The 24,703-nt window shown below is 40.4% G+C and overlaps 1 protein-coding gene across 1 annotated transcript; it reads right to left on the bottom strand.

Annotated features, from left to right (window-relative positions):
* Positions 1–10,143: 10,143 nt before the first annotated feature.
* LOC102776242 (protein APCDD1-like) lies at positions 10,144–22,934 on the bottom strand. The gene is made up of 4 exons (XM_087841357.1): positions 22,404–22,934; positions 12,972–13,155; positions 12,281–12,800; positions 10,144–11,541 (listed from the first exon to the last, which is right to left on the bottom strand). The coding sequence occupies exons 1-4, from the start codon at positions 22,480–22,482 to the stop codon at positions 10,777–10,779; spliced, it is 1,548 nt and encodes a 515-aa protein (XP_087697483.1). The 5' UTR covers positions 22,483–22,934; the 3' UTR covers positions 10,144–10,776.
* Between the last annotated feature and the right edge of the window lie 1,769 nt (positions 22,935–24,703).

The following is a 24,703-nucleotide window of genomic DNA, read 5'->3' as shown; positions in this document are numbered from 1 at the left end:
AATTCGGGTAAAGTTACATTAACACAGATCAAACCTAAATCATGCACACATCTGTATATCTCACCATTCAAATTAACAACAATCCAGTGACCTGAACAGTGTTCACAGAAGGGCTGTTAAGAAACACTTGATACATGTAAGAAAGTAAAGCATTAGTCCCTCTTCTTTGACTTTATATGAAACTGTCTGGATCTGTCCGTTCTTATAATCCATTTTAAACATTAAAAAACGCAACCCGTTGACCCTCATTCTGGACATCGCGTGAAAGCCACAGGTTTGTTTTTTTTAAAGCTCTGATTGATCTATAACCAGCCTGCCTTGCATCCCGCACCCCATCCCCACATACACACACCGTTGTTTCATTAGGTCTGTTCTTCATAGACCGCTATACAGAAAACTCAGTGTCTGCCTGCACTTTGAAGTTTTAAAAATACCTAAAATGTTTAATTATACATCACCTTGACACCTCTTTTTAAGGTCTTAACTATGAGCCATAATTTCATTACGCATCCATGAAAGTGCACAATAAAAACGGTCCATCTTTTACTTCATTGAAACATTTTTGGCTTGTTTAAATATGTCGTTAATTTATTTTCCTTCTCAAAGTTTTGTGAGTGAAATAAAATACTCCTCATGGCATAGCTGCTTGGCACATAAGTAAGCCAAATTTCATGCAAATTTTCTATTTACAAGAGGTCTCTGTAAGACCTCGGGGGGCCTGAATGGTTTGAAAAATAATTGGCAGAAAGGTTGGATCCAGGACAACTGGCAGTGAGTGATGCAGTCTGGAAGAACTGGCCTGTGGCAGATCCATCCAACACACACCCTTTCAATCATTTGTGTGATCTTAACCTTAGAACAGAAACATGACCCGATTTAACAAGCCACCAGGACTGACAGATAGTCCAGAGGGGAACGCTTCTGTCAAAATGAGTCCCAGAGGCAGCAAATATGCTAGAAATGTATCTCAAACTGGATGCTGTGAGTTACTGTTCATCTGTAATGATTTTATGTGGCAAAGGAGAATGAATTATGGGTTTTCTTTCTGCTTTTTTCTCTGGGATCTGCTGTGACCTGGAGCGGCGAAGAGTTGTGTATTTCCTATTTTCCAATTTCCTTGTGTCTCTTCATACTTCAGTTCCACATTATTTCACAGAGACATATTGTGCTTTTTACAGCTAAAATCACTTTAAAAAATATGACATCACTGAATTATTAGAAGTTCTACAAATAAATGATTTCCCCACTGAACTCCTTTGAAGGTTTTATTGAAAATATATGACACAAAGTTTTGTAAACAACTATTGCACACAGAAGGCAATGTCTTTTTTTCCCCCCATCCATCCCTCCCACCTCCAATTTTGGGACAACTGTCACTTTTAATTGTTCCATTTCTAACTACAAAACTAGAATTTATAATGAATTTGCATAACCACCTCATTTACTTTACTCTAAAGGGACTCTAAGGGAACCTATGGACTGAACTATCTATAAGCAGTGTTGGGGAGTAACGGAATACATGTACCGCCGTTACGTATTTAAAATACAAAATATGAGTAACTGTATTCCGTTACAGTTACCGTTTAAAAAGGTGGTATTTAGAATACAGTTACTTTGTTGAAATAAATGGATTACACAGCGGTACTTCCCTGTTTCATATTGTCGCGGGTGTTTGACAGCTATGTTCTGTTGTTCCAGGCGGCAGCGTTACGGTTGCCATGGTTACAGGGTGACGCTCTCTCTCTGCGTGTTTCCTGGGTGAGAGAGCGCCTTTTTGTTGTTGTTGTGCTAAGCTAATAGGCAGAATGCTACAGGTATAGCTCTAAAGAATGTAGCATCATAGGCAGTGTAGTCCGTGCTGCAGGGAGAATGGACTGCCATACACGTTATGTGTCTGTGAGCCCGAGGAGGGAGAAAAAGGAAAGGTATGAGCTGTCATCGATTAAAAACGGGAGCTGGAAGCATGTAAATATAATAATAACCACTGCAGCCAAGAAGAGTGCCTGACAAGCCCAGTTGTAAGTAAGCTATTAAGACCAGTGTTGCCAACTCCTCAGTAAGGAAAATCGCTATTGGCTGTCCTAAAAGTCGCTAGAAGTCGCCAAATGACGTCATCACCTAATTTGCATAATTGGTCATGCTAATGTAATTGTAACCTACGCTGTTGGAGAGAGAAATAACACCGTGGAAGAGACATAAAGTCAGTAAAAAAAACGTAAATGCATTTAGAATTTATTTAGAAATACAAATTAAATTTCTTTTAGCAATTATTGTTTTTTAATGTCACAATTCCAACCCTGCTCCTTTATCCAGGCCTGGACCGGCAAAGGTGACCCGAAATCGGCACTCTGGTGGAGTTACTGTGTATGAGAGTGTTTGTTTATAAGTAGTTTTAAACCTTGTGATCCACAAAACAGTGTAACAGTAAAAGAAGAATTGACTGTGTTACAGTCAGTGTGGGATCAGCGGCTTCGCTCATGCGCGATTCATTTGCCGTTTGGACGCACAGGTGTGAACGTCTCCTGCCCTGATAGCAGCTGGGGGAGGACTATCCTCCGCCTGTGAGCGCTTTGGCACGGGTGAGGTGCCCAAGGCAGCACCGCTGCTTGTTGAGAGTAAGAGCGATACGCGTTTTCATGTCAAAAACTCGTCATAAATAAGTCTCCAATAATACCAGAAAAAGTCGCCAGATTTGTCGCTAGTCGCTTTTTAGAAAAAAAGTCGCTAAGGGGGTCTGAAAACTCGCTAAATATAGCGACAAAGTCGCTAAGTTGGCAACACTGATTAAGACTCGACTTTACACCGTGTTCGTGTTTTCCTCCAAAAACAATAAGTTCCGTTGGAGCAGCCTTTCAACGCCTCTCTCTGTCTCTCGCTAGCAAGGTTGACCCAGACAACAAAGTAAAGCTATTTTTTCGGCTAAAAGCCCAACACAGAACCCACCGTATTAGCCAGAGGTCCCTTTACTAGGTTCGGAGCCGCGGACCTTCAGTAACAGTAATAAATCACAGCAATAGTACATTCACGTAGTTGGAAACAGCATGATAATATATTAAGTAATCCAAAGTATTCAGAATACGTTACTCTCATTGAGTAACATAACGGAATACGTTACAGAATACATTTTGGGGCATGTATTCTGTAATCTGTAATGGAATACATTTTAAAAGTAACCTTCCCAACACTGTCTATAAGTAAATAATTGTGAGTGAAGCTGTGAAAACTAGCTCCACCTTGATGGAGTAAAATGCAGCTTGCACACACTGAACTAGTACATTAAAGAGTTGCACTGAAACACATTTGAGATATTGTATTTTACTTAACCTCCTAAGACCCGAACTCTTCCACAGCGTGCATTTTTAATTTCTCTTTTATATTTGGGCATATTGGGGCCCGATGAATGTAAAAACAAAGAATTACTGGATTTTTATTTATACCTGATTTTTGTTTCTAAGAAAAATAAGAGCCACATATAAGGATATTTGTTTAAAATTTTGATAGAGCAGTAGCAGTATAATGTCCTCGTAAGTGGATATCAGGCCCTTGTAGAGCAAAATTGAGTATTTTGGTCTAAATAACCCGAAATGTGATGTCCACATATGTGGACGCCAGGTCCTAGGAGGTTAATATTTAAGTTTAAACTACTTTGTACCTACTTTTGCATGTGATAGCTGTAGGTCTGTTATTGGTTACTTAAAGGTGGCTTTTAAGCTGGTAAAATTAGTTATATATTAAACTGCCTAAAAGTATGAAGGGCAGTTAAATAGGCCCAACAATACATTTTTCATACTCATTAAGAGATCATCAAGATAGCATATACAACACTCTCTGGTGCCAGTATTCCTGAAGAATAAATATTTTTGAGCCTTAAAGTACATTTTTCTGGGAAAACTCCTGTATTCCTCTTGAAGTACAGGACATTTTTCAAACTACAACACTCCTCACACAACCTACTAGTGTACACTTTTACTCATAGCACATTTTTCTGCTTATACATATCTAATATAACACATATTATACATACACTGTTACTTAAGTGGGATTTTGAACAGGAGACTTTGTATAAGTTAAAAGCCTGAGCATTTCTTCCACCACTGTTTTAGTGATAGATGAAGAATTCATTTTATGAAAGTAAAAAAAAAGAAAATTACGTGCTGGAATGAGGTGCTGGATCTGTTCAGAGGTTGGTTAAGTATATGAGCATGAGGTCATGACAAAAAAGGAGCCCGCTCTTTGTTTGGCATGAGATCAAGCAGGAAAAGTGCAGTCGCTGCCCCATGCTACAGCACTGTGGGCAGAGACACAAAGCCTTGTTGTGCAGGAGGACACGTTTCTCAATAGAAACCCATTTGTTTCAACTGAGCCAGCCAACTTATGGCTGATGATATCTTTTATGAAACAGCTGCAGCTCATATTCTTATAGAAATAATGGGATTTTCTTAACAGACCCTGAAATTTGAATGAGTGAGCGAGGTTGGAAGTCGTCCATACTACTGCAGTGATGTCATCTCAATTACGTGTGTATATCTGTGTGTGTGCATGTGTGTGTGTGTTCATTTTTATGGGAAAGCAGGAGATGGGAGAAAAAAAACATACCTCTCCTGTATTTCTAATGAATCTCTGTCCAAAAGCAGCACTGTGTCTTTCTTTTACCAGAACATTTGTCAGACTAAACCACCAAACTGTTTGTGGTCTGGAAACTTGGTTTAGCTGAAAGGAAACTCCTTAGGGTTTGTTTTGATTTGTTTCTTCTTTTTTTAAAATTTTTTTTTTTTTTTTTTACAGTCTATAGGAATAGAAAATCGTATTCAAAGGTCAGCTCATCAGAAAAAAGTCTAACAGCAAAGTAAAGAAATTTATTTCTTAAAAAAAATGGTTTGCATGTGCTATGTTGCAGAAGTCCATGGGAACACAGCTAAACTGCACAGGTGGTAAATTGGCTACTTTTTCTTGACTGTTACACTGGGCCCTAATTAAGAGGCTCATTGTTACATTTTGTTGGTGACTGACAGATTTTTGGACATCTTTTCTAGTCTGGAAAATTTCAAGTGAAGGAATTTTGGCCAGTTTTCTTATGCGTGACCACTGTGTCCCTTAATACTTGTGTTTCTTTCACTTGGTTGACTTTTAGAAAATTAAGCAATACAATTTTTTTTTTGGTATGAATGGAATAGTTTGACATTTTGATAAATAGTCTATGTGTATTCAGTTTCTTGTGAGAGCCAAATAAAAGAAACAGGTTACCTAACTTAGTTTCTTTTCAGTTACAAGCAAATAATCTGTATAATGCTGTTCCCTATTTTTATTCTTTTTGCTAAGCTAAGCTAAACTACTTACTCAACTGTTCTGAAAGTAAATACGTGTACATTTAACTTTTCACATGTTTTTTCCTTTTGGATTTTGACATTTAATATATGTGCATTATTTAGGTGACTATTTGCTAGATCTGTTACAGTAAATTTAGATTTCATAAACAAAATAAAGATAGCCTTGCCCAAGTTTTGCAAATTAAATAAATGAAGTATCCTCATTCTGTAGTGAGCTTTACCGTCGATAGAAAAGAGGCAACCTAAAGGAGTCGAGAAATAAAGCTACTATAGAAGTGCCAAAAACTCCAGGTCCTAAAATGGCCATGTGAGATTGGTTCTAAAAACAAACCAGTCCCCACTGACTCTTGCGTTGAAATACCAAGCCCAACCCCCGTACACCTTAATGTCTGACTTTACAGAAGAAATGATACATATTTATAGCCTGATAAAATAAGCCTCTTTAGCTTTACTTCATGTAGTAGTCCATATTATATGAATGCAGCAGCTGTCTACAGTATCTGGGCAAGCAAGGCAAGTCCTGCTTGCCCAGTGCTTAGATAAAACCAAAAGGAAAGCAGACTCTCTCCTTACATCTCGGAGAGTATTTTATGTCATAACCACCTCTCAATGCCTGTCTGCAACATCCTTTAAATGACTTTCATCCTCCACCTACAGATGGCTGTTGTTTCAGGAAGGAAGCTTGACCTCGCTTGACTCTGATTCCACTTAAATCTGCAATTGTAGCACATTAGCAAGGCCTTAATGATGGAGAGGGGATGTCTGCTCCCAGCATGTCTGGTTTAATAAAACTGACAGGTGCTGAACAGGTGCAGGCAAAACCATAACTTTAGGATAAATATTACTAAGAATTTACTTGTTTGGCTCAGTGTAGTTGTTTTGCCAATGCATCACCCTCATATTTTAATCCACCTGTAGATATAAACAGCTCGCCATGTTACAAAGTGCTCAAACCTTTTAATTTAGCTGTTCCATGCAAAAGGCATGGTTGCTGGTAGCCCCGGTTTATTTTTATTTACATTTTGTTTTGTGGTTCCAAATCAGACTCTTATTAAATATCACTGTGCACTGTAGATGCACTTTGCTAACCAAGTTGACCCGGTAGAACAGGTATCATTCTTTTGCACTATACTCCAGGAATATAAATTACTTAATTAATTAAAAGATGGCTGTTTTTCTGAGTGTTTTCAGTGTTTTTCTCTACCTAAACAGCCAGTCTCTTTGTTTCCTCTGCAATAGGCATACAGACATTTTCCCTATGCAATACTCTAGAAGAAAACATTCTTTATAAACTAATTCTAAAAATCTAAAAATATCTGCTGAGGTAAAATTTATAAACACTGATAATTCTAGGTAGTGACTAAGAGGGTTCTTAGTCTTCTTGTAACTAACTGAGCTGGCTCTGTTTCTTATCTTTTCCTCAATCATTGCATTTAATAATCTGCTGGGCCTGATTACTAACAGGCTGGCCTTGCATGTCTTTCTGCCTTCACTGCATGGTGCACTAACAACAACCACAAACAGACCCCAGGCCAGCCATCAAAAGCAAGCAAAAACCGACATTGATGTGTGTGGTTACTCCTAGATTCCCTAAAAGTTTGATTTGTCTAGGTTCAAAATTGTTTTAATGAAAGATTCTGCATGTTATTGTGCAGATAAATGCCACTCGTTTACTTCCAGTTTTTTCTTTCAGTCAGTTTTTGGGTCTTTTTTTGTGGTGGCTCTGGGAGGTTACAGACCTATATTCTCCATTCAAGCCTGAAGGATGACCTCATGGGACTAGCAGCTGCCATCATCGTCCTTGCAGGAGTTAATAAGAACAGTATGCAGCCTCTGGAAAAAAAGACCGTCTTCTTTCTTTCTTTCTTTCTTTCTTTCTTTCTTTCTTTCTTTCTATAAATTCCAGGAGATGACCACTTTGGCTTCATTATTCATTTATAAATGTATTTCTTTTATGATTTATTTTTTTCATAAATACCCTTTTAATGTACTTAACAACACTTCCTAGTTTTAAAGCTGGATCACAGCAGAAAGCCTGTGCTGAAGAACGAGCTGAAGCTGAGTAATATTTTCTATCATGTTTGGTGCTCATTTCTTATAATACAGACTGACAGATATTGTGTAAAAGGGTGTAGAGGATCACAAAAACCACATGATGCATCCATGCATAGCTGATTGGCTGTTATGTTATATTTAAAGCGCTTAAGGGTTAGCAATGCTGATGCTGTGCAAGACTTCTACACTGGCTCTAATGGCTGACTCTTGTAAAGTAGCCTTTATTTATCTCTACGCAGCCCTTGCTTTATTTTCAGTTTCGTTTGTTGGTTTACTCTTGTGTTTGTTTGTGCTTATCTTTGTTTTGTGTTTTTAGTGCTTTATGGAGTGCATGACTTAGCCTTCCTCTTTGATACTGCCTAGTATGTTGGTCTGTTTTATACTTACTTGTATGTGGGAAAGTTCAGTGAAGATATTGACCCTCTAAAAAAGCTTTACAAATGCACCAAATAAAAGACGGTCACAATGCTTGGCTTTCTGTTGAACAAAGTAGATAAACTAGCAGTTACAAAATCTTACTTCCAAAAACTCAAAGAATAGTTAACATTAGATTAGGTGGCCAAAAGCACAATGTTCCTCTGTGCCAGTGTGTTGATGGGTAACCCTTTGCTAACAAGTTTATCCCATTGATATGTTGTTTTCACCAGATCTGGCAATTTAGGGGTGGTACAGGCTGCTTTATTTTCTAATAACCTTATTAGCAAGGAATCTTGCACAACGTAAGTCCCAGATATGCCTAATTCTTCCTCGCCACTATCACTGTCATGCAGGTGTTGATAGACCTGTGTACATGTGCAGAGTCTTCAGTTGAACAAATTGCAAAAAAAAGACTTATACGTTTACAACAGTTTAGTTTTTTTTGTACACTTGTTTAATCATTTTAGCATCAGCAACGTGCAGCAGCAGTTAACGTTAATAGAATGAATGCAAACACAAAAGAAAAACTGTTTTATTGATTGGGAGTTTAACAACTAGAAAAGCAGTGAATGTTGCTTCATAAGACCTGCACAGGTCAATTAAGATTTAACTTACAGTGTCTGAAAGTGCATTATATTCTTATTCAGGTGTTAGTGAATCTGGATTATTGAACTTTGAGCATATGAGATGAAGCCAGAGAAGAAAAAAAGTTTCTCGTTGTTTATTATGCATTAAAAAAACCCTGAAGAATTCAAGTGTTCAGTAGATAAAGGTCCAGACACTGGTGATGAGTTTGGATGATATTCTGCACTATGTTGAGCTGAGGTGCTTGAAGTCATTAGACACAGTTGTCAGGGTTTTACAAATGGAGGACATCTCCAGCGCTTCACTGACTTCAGTCACAACACTGAATATCTGGAGCTATATATAAAAATATTCCTCTGCTGTCTCCTGCTGTTGCTCCTCTTGGCTCATTTAATGTCAAAGCGGCTGAAAAATCTGTTTTCTTGGCTGAAGGCTGTGCATCCAATCTGATATCCTTCTGTGTTTGCAGCAGTTTGACCTGCGCTGGAATGTTTGCGGAGTAATGTGTGAGCCATATGACTATCAAACGCTCACCCACTTTGTGGGCTTTGAATCAGACCACAGTATGAACACCAGAGAACAAATTCAGTTAATCCTTGCCTGAATTTTCTGTTTGCTTCTTGAGATAAAACAACAGCTTGGGAACGCTGTAAGTAAACTTTTATTTTTTACATGCGCCAGTTCATCCATCGTATACTTTGGTCCATGCTAACATATTTTAACAACTTTTGGACAGATTGCGAGTCTGCAGATTTGTGGTCCCCTGAGGATAGAAACCTACTTACACTGATTTTAACATTACATAGCACTACCATAAGGTTTGTGTTTTAGACTTGCATACCTATACCTATCTCAACAAATGTCGGATGGACAAGCATGAAATCTGGAACAGACTTTCTCCAGTGCTTGAAGTAAAAGCTACACTTATTCCTGATCTCAGAGGTTCAGCAGCAAGTCTACTTAGGTGTGGCAGATGGTCCCTGAGCCTGGTTGCATTGGTAGGTGTCCATTCTCTATGTAACAAGTCATTCAGTGCTTTCTGTAAGTGCCAAGTTGAGTCGCCTGCTCCACAGTCACAGGTTGATATCTGCCTACCCAGTAAATCATGTGGCCCGTGTACTGAAGGCTCATGTCCTTTCTCAGGCGGTCTGATTTGAGTCTACCCACAAGCCATTTGCTGCATGCCATTTCCCTTTAGTCTGCTCTTTCTGTCAAACAAAGTCTTAAAACACTGATGTCTAGGCTGCTCTATGCAAATAAACACTGTCCAGCCAAAAATAGCTGTTGTTGATCTAAAACGAAGACAGATTCAGCGAATGCATGCCTTATTTTTCTGCCTCAAATGTCGTCAGAAACACATTTCTTGTAATATTTTTTTATATTTAAGTTAAAATTTTATCCAGTTAGGTGCAGCACAGTGGGCGAACAAAGAAGGAGCACAAATCTCAGTTATCTGTGGTCACTGTCAGTGTTGGGAAGCTGTCTGATATCTTACATACAAAAACAACTCTCTCTGGACACGTTCCACGAGTTTTTTCCACACTGCTCCATTGTCCTTGCTCTTTGGGGATTCTTGGATTTCTTTCTCTAATATTATGAGGTCTTTACCTTGCAATATCAAGTGCCTTTAGATGACTATTTCTGTAATGTAGAAATGTAATATAAATCAAGTTTAGTTAAAATAAACTGAATTTATAGAGCATCCCACATAACTTTTGTCTTGATGATATGAACGATGAAAAAGAATCTCACAGAAATATTATGATAAGCAACTTTTAATAGACATGGAAATATTAAATGACAAAACTAACTAAAATATTAGACAAAAAAATAGTTGTATGAAAAAGCACAGTATAAATGGATAAAATAAATATTAATTTCATTAATTTGTTTAGACTGGCTGTTGATAGAAAAAAAAGACTAATACACTAAAACTTGACCAGTGATGGTAACTGTTCTTACCAATATGCTGATAAAATATTATTTACAAAGTGCATTAGTTGTACTGCATCTTGGTGAAAAGTAACTGAAATAGCCCTGGCTTGCATATTAATGAAGACCCACATTTGAAATCAGTTTGTGACTTGAGAGCATCATTTTGATTATCATACAAAGGTATCATGTTTCAAAAGAATATATGAAGTTTTACATACTGAAACGATGGCATTTGTATATATTGGTGGCTTTTATACAGATTTGTTAGAAAAAGGAGATGAAGTGAGTCGTTTAGGTTAACCTACAGACAGCATATATCTTCTAAATGTCTTTCTTGCCTATTTCACATGTGGTCATGAACATGTCATCATGTGGAAGGAAAATGAAAAACAGCTGCCAGGAAAAAATGTCCATCACTGGCTTCAGCTGTTTAACAGGTTTGATTTGCGAACAATGTCTAGTAAACACAGAGCCAGCCGCAAAGCACAGATCCAAACACCAGCAGGACCAGCTGTGGAAGCCTCTCTGTCCCACTGGCTGCTAACTGTACTTGCTTGCTGTTAAAACCTGAGCGGGCGGCCTGTGTGCTTCCCCCACTGCAAAGTACCATGGGAGCCTGAAAGGAAGTGGGTCGCCTCAGCGGTCGGTCAGGACTGGACCCGTCAGTTGGCCTCTCGCCGATAAACAGCAGTGGGTGTTTCCTGTGATCCAGCTCTATCTTGAAGAGCTCGTACTCTTTATGGGGCAGCTTGATACCCAACACGGTGCATCCGTCTGTGGGGGTCAAGTCCTGCTCTACTCCGACCTCCCATCCTGTAGCACGACCACACTTCCCTGGCTTTGTACTGTTTAGCAATTTGGCTGTGGCCTCCCCCATGGCTGTCGCTCTGACCTGGGTTACCTTGAAGACAAACTCAGAGGCTCCTGAGATTTTGGGGGAGGGGTTTCCCTGAGCATAGTGGCCCGAGGCTCTCAGGGTGAAAGTGGGTTGAGAGCAGGCAGGGTCAGAATAGTGCCGGTAGATGCCCTCCCAGGCGTGCTGTTGGGGATTAAAGGTGAAGTCTCGGGTAAGAAAGAGGACATTGGGACGGGTTTCACAGCGCTGGCTAACCCATCGGCCTCCAAGAGACAGATAGGTCGCAGGGCTGCGGGGAAACACAGGGGGGCGCTGGTCTGAGGAGCGGTACACCAGAGCACATACAGGGCAGGGGTGGATGTGATGCTGCAAGAAAAAAAGAATGTTAGATGTTGACCCCAAGCATTTTTTTTAATAGATGCTGTCCGTTTCTCGTTTTATAATTATTGGCTTTGATATTTGATCCTCTTTAATTAGGCTTGAAGTTATGCTTCATGAAGGATGGAGCAAGTTTGAGTGACAAATGGTGAAAGGGTGCTGGTTTAAAATGTAAATGTGTCTCCCTCCCTGCTTTCCTAATATTCATCGTGCTACTGAATAAAGCTGAAAAGCTCTGAAAAACAATTAAACAACAACAACAAGAAAAATGTAGGTGCTGTTATAGGCATTAGCCAACCTCTGTGTTGGTGGAACATTTTCATTTCAGCTACCTGCCAAATATCGTGGCTTCCTTTGTGGTTCGAACACCCCATTCAACACTGAGAGCCGCAATGCTTTGCAGGCATGAAAACAATCTGTTTTACATTTTTTCTCAGTAAATGACTGATAAATTTTCTGTTGATTGACTAATACTCTCACTGACAAATCTTTTCCCCTAGAGAGCTTTGCTTCAAGACTAAATTGAGCAGATTTTCCAGACTAAAAAATGTTTTTTGGCCTAGAAGAAACTATTTTTTATTAATGTATAATGTGGTCTAAACCCAAGCTGCCTAGATGTATATAAAAAAAAAAACAGTTTGTCAGCCTGTAATGTGTTGACCTATCTTAATTAACAGCAAACTGCTTTCAGTGCTTATTGATAAAAAAAATCACTGTACTGTCTTACCATGGCATTCTGCAGTGGTTGCTGGTACCCAGTAGGTTTGTACTGAGTTCTTTGTGTCCAGTCAGTGTGGATATCCCCCAAGAACAGCTCCTGGACCTTCCTTCCATGGCTGTGGTATTGCGTTTCTACTCGTACTAAACCCATCTCCATCATGGAGTAACCCAGTGCTTCCAGACATCCCCTCCCTGCCCGGGTGTTGTATAGCTCATAGAGCTTCCCTGGCACCACTCGACCCAGGCTGAGACCTACGCATGTTGAAGGGAGCCTGGAGGCCAACCTCTGTTTGGCTGCAAGGCTATGAACCACAATGGCCACTTTGCTGAGATGATGCTCAGCTTCAGTAGCCCCACGGGTGATCCAAGAGGCCTGGCGCAGACGGATCTTTCCCCTGACTATCAGGGAGTAGCTAGGATCCTCGCAGCTGCTGTCGGTATAGTAGTGCTGCAGGGCCTGGAAGTGACGGTTGGGGTGGAAAGTGTAGGAGCGGGTAAGAAACTCTGGACCAGGACGAACTTCGCATCTAAATGCAGAAGGAGAAAAATTATATAGGCAATTGTTTTTATGTATAGCTATCAAGTTCTTAAGTATGACAGAGATGACTCTGAAGTATTGAATTATTTGGGACAGGTCTCGATTTGGCTTTTGTTTTTAAGATGGAGGGTCATTATCATTGCTCTATATGAATTTGTACCTTATTGATACCCAAGTACCATCCAGTTGTGGTGGTATATCTGCTGTGATTCTCACTCTGTCCTGTATGTTGTGGTACTGACAGTGGGGCTCCCACTGGAGGCTCTCACTGAAGTTGGAGGAGGATGCAAATGGACCTGTTGGCACCTCCCAAAGTTTTGTCCCTGTTCCTACCACCAACAGAGCTGGAAAGAAAAATCAAAACAGTGTGTCAGTTATCCCATCTGATCAACACAAATGCTTCGTTCCATGGCATGGGAAGACTCTCAGCCTCCGTCATTAGAAAATAAATGGAAATGCTAAGAGCCTATTGGTTATATTCACATTTCAAACAAGCTAGATTCACTGCAGTTCAGTCCAAACTCTTTTGGGATTGTACTTTTGTTGAATTTTCTATGTAATGAGGAGAGAGACAGTGCTATTTATCCATACATGGCTGTAAAACAGGACCTTTGTATCAGTGGTATAATTTTGGCTTGTCACTTCAATCAGCCTTCAGCTGCAACATACAGGCTTTTAGTTTGCTTTGAGACAGGAGGTGTGAGTGGAAGTGTTTGTGTGGGAGTGTGTAGTCTTTGTACTGTATATATAGTTATATTTTGTTTTTCTCAAAAACTTGCAATAATGCAAACGGGTGGGTCAGCGACAGCAGCAGGCCAACTGAGCCAAACACATCTGCTGATGATATGATTTTAAGAAAAACACTCATGATGATTAATGTTCTTGTTCTTGAGTTTTCCCAAACACTGACAGCTAATCCAAATGAACGCCTTATTCACTCTATAGCATTTTATTGATCTGACATTTGCACATCTGCAGTGTGTCTGCCATTAATCTTAACTGCAATTTCACCTCAATGCGTGTGTTGTCAACAAGGTTCAGTGCTCTGGTGTGGTTTCCAACCAGACCAAAGCGATAGGATTTTCTGATTGCACCCTCATGGTTGCAACATGAGGAAGCCCTCTGGGGTCTGTCTGGGCAATGTGCGTACTTTTGCGTGTGTCAAAGTTATGGCTTCAGCTTTAAATCCCCCCAAAAGAAATGTCAAAAAGCAAAGCTGCACGTGTTCTCGCAGATGCCTCCATCTTCTGTTGCATTCATTTTCATTTGTTGACTTGAAATATCCTCATTAGGCTTTTACCATTTCATGTAACCTGTTACACAATGAACTTGTGAAAGTGTGTTGGTAGGGGAATATTGTCACATGTGGACAGAATGACTGTGTTTTCGCTTAGAGTGTGGTATCAGCCTTCTATCGAATGCTGTCATTTTCTGGACACATTCCTCAGAGATTTTGGTTCATATTGACATGATAGCATCGCACAGTTGCCACAGACATGTCAGCTGGTCATCCATAATGTCAATCGCCTCTTCCACCACATCCCAAAGGAGCTCTATTGGCTTGAGACTCTGCACTGTGATGTTCAGCAAACCAGTTTGTGATGGCCTTAACTTTGTGACATTGTGTGTGTGATTTCTGCTGGAAGTAGCCATTAGACTGGTGTGCTCTGGTCATGAAGGGACAGATATGGTCTGTAACAATGCTCAGGTAGGCTGTAGCATTTAATCAATTGGTGCCAAGAGGCCCAAGGTGTGACGAGAAAACAGTCCCCGCGCCATGACACCAGTACCACCAGTTTATAATGCCAATATAAAGCAGGAAAGATCCATTGTTTCATGTTATATGCCAAGATCAGATCCTGCCAACCAAATGTCCCAGCGGAAGTCAAAACTCATCACACCAGGCAGCATTTTTCCAGTCTTCAATTTGAGTGAGCCTGTGTGGACTGCAGCTCCAGTTTTCTGTTCTTAGCTGGCTGGTGTAGCCCACCTGCTTCAGAGTTGGACATGTTGTATGTTCAGAGATGCTTCTCTGCAAAACTTGGTTGTAGCCTGTAGTTATTTGAGTTACTTTTGACTTTCTGTCTGCATGGAGGAGTCTGGCCATTCTGCTTTGACCTTTGACTCCAACAAGATATTTTCGCACAGAGAACCTCCTGGATATTTTCTCTTTTTTGGATCATTCTCGGTGAACGTTAGAGATAGCTCCAACTATTCAAAATCACTTTTCTTCCCCATTCTGTTGCTCAGTTCTAACTTCAACAGGATGTCCAGACCATGTCTGCATGCCAAAATGTCTTGAGTTGCTGCCATGTGATTAACTGTTTAGATATTTGTGTTAACGAGCTGCTGTTCCTGATGAAGCGGCCAATGAGTGTATTTGACTGCTAACTAGTGGCGCATTCCTGAATAAGTCAGAAATTTTGATTTACCAGTCAGGAATTTCTTGTGAGACACCCCCTCAAGTTGGAAATGGCAATATTAGTGGGAACAGATCAACATACCCTGATTTAGCTATCCAAGATGGCAGCACTGAATGTAAACAGTAAAACTGTAAAACTGCTACATGCAGATCAGGCTCTATCCATGAAAGTGCTTTTTAAGTGCTACAGTCTTTTGCTGAAAACATTAGAAATTATTGCACTTTTGCTTTAAGTTTCTTTTTAAGTATTCCGTCTAGTTTTTCCTCCCTTTCCTTTTTACTTGCTCTATTATTCCTTTTATTCCCATAACTGTCACATTCTCCCTTTACTACTATTAGTAACCTTACCCCGCATTTTTCAGGGAGAAGATCACCTGTCGAGGCTACAGTTGAGTTTGGAGTAAGTTGTGCAAGTTTCGGCTAGAAGGACCCACAGACCACTCGGTTTCCCCATGGCTCAGCAAATGAAGCTCAAGGACTTTTGAACGGAAAGTGTGTGATGTTGATTTTCCTTTAAAAGGCTCCAAGATGGAGGCTGACGGATCTGCATTTATTAACTTTGTTAGTGTCAAATGGAGGATATTTTTTGTTCCCTTTGCTCTTGGAATGCTTCCCACACACACTGACCACAACCGAAGACATGTGTGCTGCTCAGTCGTTTTCCAACGTCCTTCCAGCTGATGCTCGCACACATAAACAAACACACAACCGTAAAGTCTGACCTGTACATCCATTGACCACAAAGCCAGACTCAAACTCAAAGCGAATTTTTCCTCCTTTCAGCACTCTGTCGGTATGTTGATGAGATTAATTCTTCTTTTTGCTGTCACAGGCAATGAAACATGTTTGCAATTTCCCCTATGTGGTGATGTGTTTGTTTATGCTCCCTGTCACTGCAGCTGGTGAAGAAACCCGGTCAGTCAGTCCCAGCTGGGCTCCTTTGGGAGAACCCGGAGCAGAAATACTAATCAGGATTAATTAATTTCCACGGCTCCTTACAAGTCATCCAATTGGTCTGTTTTGTGTTATCTGTCCATGCAACATGTTGCCTAAGTGGTTACTCGCACAGAGCACAATGAATGGACACAGAGACAAGAGTCCCAGTCTGTGATGTGGAGTCATTTGGACTGGTATATTGGACTTTCTGTTCTTGCCAAAGCATTTCTATAGAGTGTTTCTTGAGGTCACTTGTCATTCAGTCCCTTTCCCTCTCTTGGATCTCCTTCCAGTTGGGCATATGGTTGCATTTACTAAAAGAGTGCTCATAAAAGCAGAGCTTAGTAAAACAAAATTGCTCATCGTGGGGTTTTAAGTATTCTTCTACAAAAGAGCCCTATTCCAACCACAAGTGAGGTGATGGTGTAATACATATGATAATATCCAATCCCAGTCTCCATTTGGAGGAGATGGGGGACTATTTTACTTGATTCACTTCCTACACAGGCAGTCACATTGCATTAGTTTTACCCTGCAATGGTTCCTACTGATTTATTTTTCCACAGCGGGCCCTAAAACTTCCCACTCATATGGCCTGTCACAGCATAGTGGTCAGTGCATCTTTTAAAACAGATTTCATTACATATACCAGTAAAACTTTATGTAAGACTGAGACTTGAAAGTTACATTTAAGCTTAAAGATGGATTTGATGCTTGTGGAAGTAGCTGAATTTATTAAATACTTTTTAAAAGGTTGAAATTATCTTTACAGAACGTGTAATAGCATTAAGAGTAATGTACAGTGACCATATGCTGAAGAACTAGATTTACCAGCATTAAGGTATTCATAATAGTATGCTTTTTATAATCTTCAACAATTTTACACTACTATGTTGATCAGAATATTTAATAATTTAATACTTCTTGGATGACATTAGACTGTTATTTTAGTGTTTCTTTTTCTAATCTCATTAAACAGTTAATTACTTTGAAATATAACTCCAGGTCCTCACCTTAACCCCCCAAATCAGCCTTTTCTCTTTCTTTAACCGTGACAAAAAAATTTCTTTGTCACATTTTTACAGAAATGCTGCAGGAACATTATAATAGCAGCCCTAAAGCCAAAGTCTAGTTTCCTCAAAGGCATCAGAATTTACAGTATTCAACAATATCCAGAAAGAATATGTTACTGACTACATACAATGTGGGTTTCATGCAGCCTTATGACTGATAGAAAAATAATAATAAGCATTAAAGAGAAATCACTTATCAGAAAAGTAAGCTTACAGGTTTCTACATTCAGCGACTCACTGCTTCTGCATTTTTATTTACATTCATCCATTTTCTTCCGCTCATCTTATGGGAAGGCAGAAAGGCAGCAGCAGTGGTTAGCACTGTTGCCTCATAGGAAAAAGGTCCTGAGTTCAGCTCCACCATCTGACCCCTCTCTTTGCAGGGTGTTCTGGGTTCTGTCTGGGTAGTCTGGTTTCCTCCCACAGTCCAAAAACATATAGTTAGTGGGATTAGGTTAACTGATGATTCTAAATTGCCCATAGGTTTCAGTAGGTGTCTGTCTCTCTGTGCTAGTCCCTGCCTCTTGCCCTATAATGGCTGGGATAGCGTCCAGAATCCTTATTGTTTTCATAATTATTTTAAAGCCAAGACCTGGAGAAAAGTTCTTCTGTAGAGGACTTTTGCTGCTCTATGCTAATTTCTTATATTAATCTTCACATTGTGGAGTATCAAAAAAACAACAACAGGTCATTTTGTTTTATTATCCAATAGATGAATCCAACAATTGCCTTCAAAGCTGTTCCCTTATCGAGAAGAATGTGACAAATCCTGGAATGACAGGATTAAAGCCACCTTCCTACTCTACCCCTTGATGCACTCCGGCTCTTTTAATTGTCATCAAGCCTTACAAAACACTGCTGAATCCACAAGCAAAAATCATTCCTCTAGATCTCATCGTGTAGATTTACAATTCTTCCACCAGAGGTCAGTGCCGCAGCCTGTGAGCTGCGTGTGGTCTGGACGGTCAGTCTGTCATCCCCACTAACACTGGCGTTCGCCTCATCTAACTGATGACCAGCCAAAGTAATCTACCTGTCTTTGAGCTCATATATTCCTTCAGTTCCCCCCCACACAAGCACATGCGTACACTTTCACAAAAAAACACACTGCACACATTGATGCACAGTAGACTGCAGAAGGGATACCATTTATACGAGACCTCCGGGTTGCCCTCTGTTTGTTTGTTTGCATTTGTGATTACGGTCTGGCAGCGTTCGCTCTCCTCTCTCTCGTCTCGTCCACAGAGCCACATTAAAAATAAGGCTTTATGTACGTCTTTATTTGGAGCTATCCTGTAAAAACAAGAACCAGATCCTGGCACTTTTAATTCAGGGCTTGCGGGGAATCAAGTGCGTGACGTTGAAGTTGACCGCACAGCTGGTCCATCACAGAGAGAGATGTCTGTGTCTTCTTCACAGCTACTTCTGAAAATATTTAACAGAGAATCACTAAAGCTGCCAAAATGGAGGCAGCCTAGGTGAGGGAAAAATATCCAAATAATGTGTTGACATGAAGGCAGTGTTTGACCAATCCCCCCAGTATTTTAAATAAATCTTCCAACTTCTTCTTTTTTTTTTTTAAACTACATCCTTACCCTCTTTTTGTGCTCTGTGGATCTCTTTGTGCTGTGGATCAAACTCCCTAAACTGTCCCTGAAGTGCCCGTGCCCTCCTGGCCCTCCTTCCTCTCCGCCTGATTACTTTTCTCTCCCCCTGATGAAAAAGCCATGATATTTACGCCTCATTTGTCCTGGATGGATTTCAGATTTCTCCTTTCTTTCTTCTGTCTTTGCTTTTTTTCCTTCTCTTTCCCGTGTGTCTGTCAATGGTTTATGAAGTGAACGAAGTTCATGACAGTAAGGGGTGGAGTTTGGAGGGGTGAGGCATCTTTGTGCTCCAGAATGACAAGATTAGTGAGGTGCATGTGTGCGCGTTCTCTCAGAAGCAACATTAAATGCTACAGAAGCTCATCATTCCACATATTTAGGTGACTGCTGCACATTATTCACAGTTCACAGCTGCTTTTTCAGGCTTCCTGACTCACTCAGCTGCCATCCAGATTTTGGATAGGTGTTAATAGCCAATGATTCCTAAGCGTTTTGGCTCGCAGCACCTGATAATGAAGGGGTGTGTGCTGGCTGCCCAATGTTTTGCAGGATATCCACATATAGTGCACAATGAGCAGCGAAGATTGATATTCCTGCTTTTGGTTTTTTTTTCCTCACGGCTCCTCTTCTAATCTAAATAATTGAATGAATCTAGACGATGCAACCACCTGCATAATAACTTTTTACTCTTAAAAGATTTACTATTTCAACAGATTTTCACTGTTCAACAGAAACAATGATTTTATTTATCTTATCTGAAAAGGTAAGAGTACGCAAACATGGGGTGTAAATATTTCAATACAACAGGCCGCACAACAGTTGTTCTACTTTTTTCTTTTAAAAAGGTGCTATTTTTTTTTTTTTTTTACTATTTACTATTTACTATTTGTTTTAAACCATAAAGGATTTATTGTCTTCTGGTTCTACACCAGTGAATGACTATTGATACTCATATATCCCTGCATATAATGCTTTGAGGACTTTATTCAATACTCCGTTCTGCTGAATACAGATAGAAGGTGTTGGTTCCCAGTGCCTGTTGCTAAAAACACAGAATACACATTAAACATCTTCTGCGTTACCTGGACCTGCAGTTCTCATCTGGTAGAAGCTAACCCTTCAGCCAAACCTCCCGTTCCCTCGGCGAGCTAACACATTTATTATAAAGCAGCCTAAGTTATCATTATCCCTTCAGCACATTTATGCTGTGTGATTCTGGGCTGTCTAAGAAAAAATTTAAAGGCGTGAGAGAGGACTCTCATGCAGGCTGACACAAACCTTGATTTGGCAACTAAAAATAATCTATGTTGACAGTACTTCTGAACGCATGCTGATGGTATGGTATGCTTTTTTAAACTTAGTCCTTTCTTTATTGATTTAGATTCTGACAGTTTTATTGACATACATTAAGCTTGATAAACTTGGTACACAGTCAATGCCCTCATTGTTAAGGCACTAGCAAAACTGTAATTACTGAATTTATAATGATAGTCTTTACGGCATAGATAATGTACTGCTGCCCTGCTCTGTGTCTGCACAACAGCATGCAAAGTAGATTTTTCTCAGCCAGGGCTGTTTTGCAGAAATATCCCTTTCCTTTCCTTCCACCCTTGTCACTAAAGTCAGACGAAGGTCAGGCTGATTTAGAGGTTTTCCTAAGAACATGAGGTCCAGTGTGTTATTCTAACCCTGGGTCCCCGTTTCTTCTTTTGGCTTTAACCCCAGCATCTCATCGCAGCCTTCCAGGCCAGGAGTATCCTTCTGTCCCCAGGGCAGCACAAGGACAACTACTGTTGTCTTTTCATCACAGTGTAAGCTGCTTAATCCAACGGCCTCGTTTATTTAGACAAGGGATCAACAGGGGTTTGCCCAATGGATGCTGCTGCCAGTTCCACTGCGGTTAGCAAACTCTGGCTCCTATTCACAAAGCAACAACTCACACACACACACACACACACGATGTCGTACTGCGTAAAACAGCTGTCTCCTCAAGCCAACACATCCACTTACTTCACCATTTCTTCAACGATGTTTTTCAAAAGTCTCTGAAAGCCAGCAGCACATTGAAGCCCAACGCTGGATTTTGAGCTGTCTGACAACGAGGAGGATTCTTCATTATACGATCACCTTCATTCATTGTGGTCTTTTTTTTTTTTTGGGTGGACAGCCAAGGTACTTAAGATTTAGATAGTGGACAGGGAAGTTGATGGTCCGTTGATGTTTTTGGAACTGAAATTTTAATTCTTTCATCTTCATTCAAAAGCCTGGCTTGGAGATAGTTCTGGAGATCTGGTTGGTGGCTGTTTCATGTACTTGGAGAGAGGTGGAACATGCTACAGCCAAGATGTAGCTTAAACAAAAATGATTAGGGGTTGGATCAGACATTTTATCATCCAGTTCAAGCTGGATGTGTGCTGAAGGAGTTTTTTAAATCCAGTTATACTTGGTCACTTTTCCTTTACCCGTTCAAAGGTGGAGAAAATCTCCCAACAAAGTGTGGGTAAATGACAAGTTTTTCAAAAGATTAACTTTTAGAACTGAGCTGTTACTTAGTATAGGAAAGGAGCACAAATCTGAAATAATAAAACATCTGCCAAAAGTTCTAAATACATAATCCAAACAAATTCCTCTTTAAAGCTTTTCTAAGCGGCTTTCTGCACAGTTTGAACTGTCCTGTGTGGAGCTGACGACTCAACCTTGCCGGTCTCCCACTGACAAACTTGAGTGGGGAAGAAGCAAAAAGCTCAAAGATACCAGTCTACTACTGAAGCATTGAGCAGGAGATGGTTCTGAAGGGAGGGGAAAGTAAGGCTGGCACCAGACAGATGCCTCCTCCTGTCTGCCTCCGGCCCATCACCCTAACCAGCCCTGATGGCCAAAATGCTTTGCTTCCATGATCGAGGCCAAGCGGACAGATCATCAGCTCGGCACAGCAGCTTGAGGTAGGGTCAGTAATGGCTGTCTGCTGTTATTCTAACCATTAACATAATGGCAACATTAGTTCCAGGGCCACGCTTCTCTGCTCCTAGGGAGCCATTGTTTAAAGGCACCAGCTTGAGCCCCTTTTTGAAGACTCCTCCAGTGGCCACAAACGCTTTGAAGACGCTCACAGGGGGAGATGGGGAACACAGACGGGCTATTCATGAGTCTAACATCAGCATAATTTGTGTTTAATTTTTCAAAGTGGTGATCCACATGTTGAGCTTTCATTTGAATTGTGACAAATAGCATAATGACTTCCTTATAATTATGAAGATGTCAGCTTTAATCTCTCTTTTTTTTTTTTGTCTGACCATGTGTTCTCCAATCTAAAGTTCTAGCTCTAGGTCTTACAAGAGTAAGCATTTTCTGTCTCTTCTTTTCGTAGTGAAACTTTTGATTACAAGGGGGTATCTGTAGCTCTGGATTACCTGCTGAAGTGTAAAATGTAAATTTCACATGGCTCGTGGTCTTTGTGAGCTTAAGCCTATTGTAAAATAACATTTCTCTTAAACATTTTTCAAGAATCAAAATCTACACCAATTAACTACGCCGAAGTCAGTGCTTGAACTCACCTTGCCACAGAAACCAGACACCCCTCAACAGGTGACTGAATCGTCCGCTTGACATGTTTCCTGCTCCCGCGCCCTTCATTCACACACTGTGTTCAGAATATAAACTGTGATCCGTGGGAAATCCAAAACACAGAGATGGCTCCTGTCAACAAGAAACAATCATGCAGGATACCAACATGACAAGAGCTCATGAATGAAGTTCCCAGTAATCCCACAGACAAAACTCTAATTTCCACTTCAGCCAAAAAGGTGTTTTGTTTTGTTTAAAAAAACAAACAAACAAACAAGTAAAAAACTCTTCTTCTTTTCTTTTAGCTCCAATTCTTGGCTTCCATGGTCTGATAAAAAAGGTCCTCTGTTGAGGTCATCCGTTCATGAAACTTCTCCACAGTGGTGCTTTCCTTGAGCTGACGCGGGGTGAGAATAAACTCTCTCTCTCAATCACACACCGTTGTCTCACTCCAGCGCAGCACTGTGAATCTGTTCCACTCAAAGCATGTGCAGTGAGGGTGTGTGTGTGTGTGAGCAGGAGGATTGTATGTGTGTGCACTCCTGTCTGGCTCTTATAGTTTTGAGCTGAGAGGAGGGAGTAAAGAGAGAGAGAGAGAGGGATGGAAGAAGGGAGGGCAGATATAGGGAAAGTTTCAGCGTGTGTGTTTGTGTGTGTGGAGGAGGGGGATTGAGCTTCAAGCTTCCTTGAGCGAAGACTCTGAGAAGCTTTCAGAGCAAGGTGCAAAAGGGCAGGGATGAAAAGAAGTTACTGCTACAGTCACAATGCCGCAGCACGACTCGGTTAAACAACAACATAAAAAATTAATGTATAGGTTCAGGCAAGGAGCTGCAATCTCAGTATGTGACATTAGAGAGAAAAAAAAAGTCAGTTTGTGTGGGTCAATACTGTCACCGGCTAATATTTTAAGACACACAACACTCTGTGACCTCTATTCATTAACAGCTGTGGTGAAGCTGAGACTGAGGTATACTTAGTACATATTCTTTGATTTGGTCTAGATTAATCTCTGCTTTATGCCTTTTTAGCAGTGAAGAGCAAAGCATTACTGCGGCTCTCCATTTATAACTCCAACCAAACTTGAGCCACTTCCCCAAAAATCTTCCTAAAATGTTTGGTCTAAATTAAAAAAAAAAAATGATGGTGTGAACAATGATTGGAGGGACAGCGTGAGTTTGCATTGGAATTAATATAAAAAAAGATGTGTGTAAATAGCTCAGTTACTACTCCAAAGACTTTACTGTAGACCGTTTTTATTGGATTTAAGTTCTCCCAAAGAAATAGTCCCAATGAAAACTGTTGACAGTGAGGTTTGTGGCATATTGGGAGTAATGGAAACACAATTTCTGGGAAGAGATGCTACTGCTGCTGCTGAATGTTTTAGCATAAATTTGTTAATGCTGTGTTTGTGATACAAACTCACAAAGTTTTTAACATAAAATCAAAACAATCTACTGGTCAAACTCCCGTGGGTGCATTTCTTTCAGTTTGGGTGCACTGACCCTTTAAGCTGAGGGGAAAAAAAATAGCACAAATACATGTCAGCAGCAGCTGCGCACACACACGCGGTTTGCACAAACCTGCAGCACACATCATTAAAAAAGGCACATGCATAGACAGACGCTCCAGTCACACTGATTCAGAGGCTCTGCGTATACATGTGGTCTGATGGAGATGTTGACAGTGTTGACCACTGCAGAGGTAAAGAAAGGTTTCAAAGTGCCTGCCAAGTGAGAGTTGGCAACACATCTGCGACGGGTGGGCTGACCGGAGCCCTGGCACGCAGACAGGGCAGCATACACTCCCGACCTACCATTACACACATATGCAGTCAACGGCCAATGCAATTGGGTGAAGCAATTTTACCACCGGTGTAGTGTTTTATATGGCAGATTTGTAATGCATCATCCTGCTTATATTAAGTTTTCTGTGCCAATTGTCAGGCGGCCTAAGCATTTTCTTCCTGGGCCATCGTCTTCAAAGCAACAGCGCACAGTTTCTCACAGTCTTTACACCACATTCTCAAGGTCACGGAGGACTAAACGGGTATTAAAGGATATTTATATGTCTGCTTGTGTGTGTGTTTTCTTCTTCTTCTTCTTTTTTTAATTTGAGGGGGAATTGTTGCCTTTGTACCGTTAATAACAACTTTGTGGTTGTTGCTGAGATTGAAAAACATCTCCAAAAGGGAGAAATGTGAGCAGCCAGACAATATATGTCATATACATATGAGAAGTTTTGAAATGCACAACCAAGTTAGTCACAGAAAAAAACATAAAATTCTAACTTT

Source organism: Neolamprologus brichardi, chromosome 5 (assembly GCF_056152115.1).
Source record: "Neolamprologus brichardi isolate AB-2024 chromosome 5, ASM5615211v1, whole genome shotgun sequence".
Lineage (NCBI taxonomy): Eukaryota > Metazoa > Chordata > Actinopteri > Cichliformes > Cichlidae > Neolamprologus > Neolamprologus brichardi.
The sequence above is the reverse complement of the archived record's forward strand: the minus strand, read 5'-3'. Positions and strand labels throughout refer to the sequence as shown.

Bases quoted from the DNA above. Each gene is read 5' to 3' on its own strand.
- LOC102776242 (XM_087841357.1), bottom strand. From the start codon at position 22,482: ATGAAGGGCGCGGGAGCAGGAAACATGTCAAGCGGACGATTCAGTCAC. The intron at 13,156-22,403 runs GTGAGTTCAAGC...TTTTCTTTCCAG, and splicing joins TGTCTGGTTTCTGTGGCAAG to CTCTGTTGGTGGTAGGAACA. The intron at 12,801-12,971 runs GTACAAATTCAT...TTCTGCATTTAG, and splicing joins GGTACTTGGGTATCAATAAG to ATGCGAAGTTCGTCCTGGTC.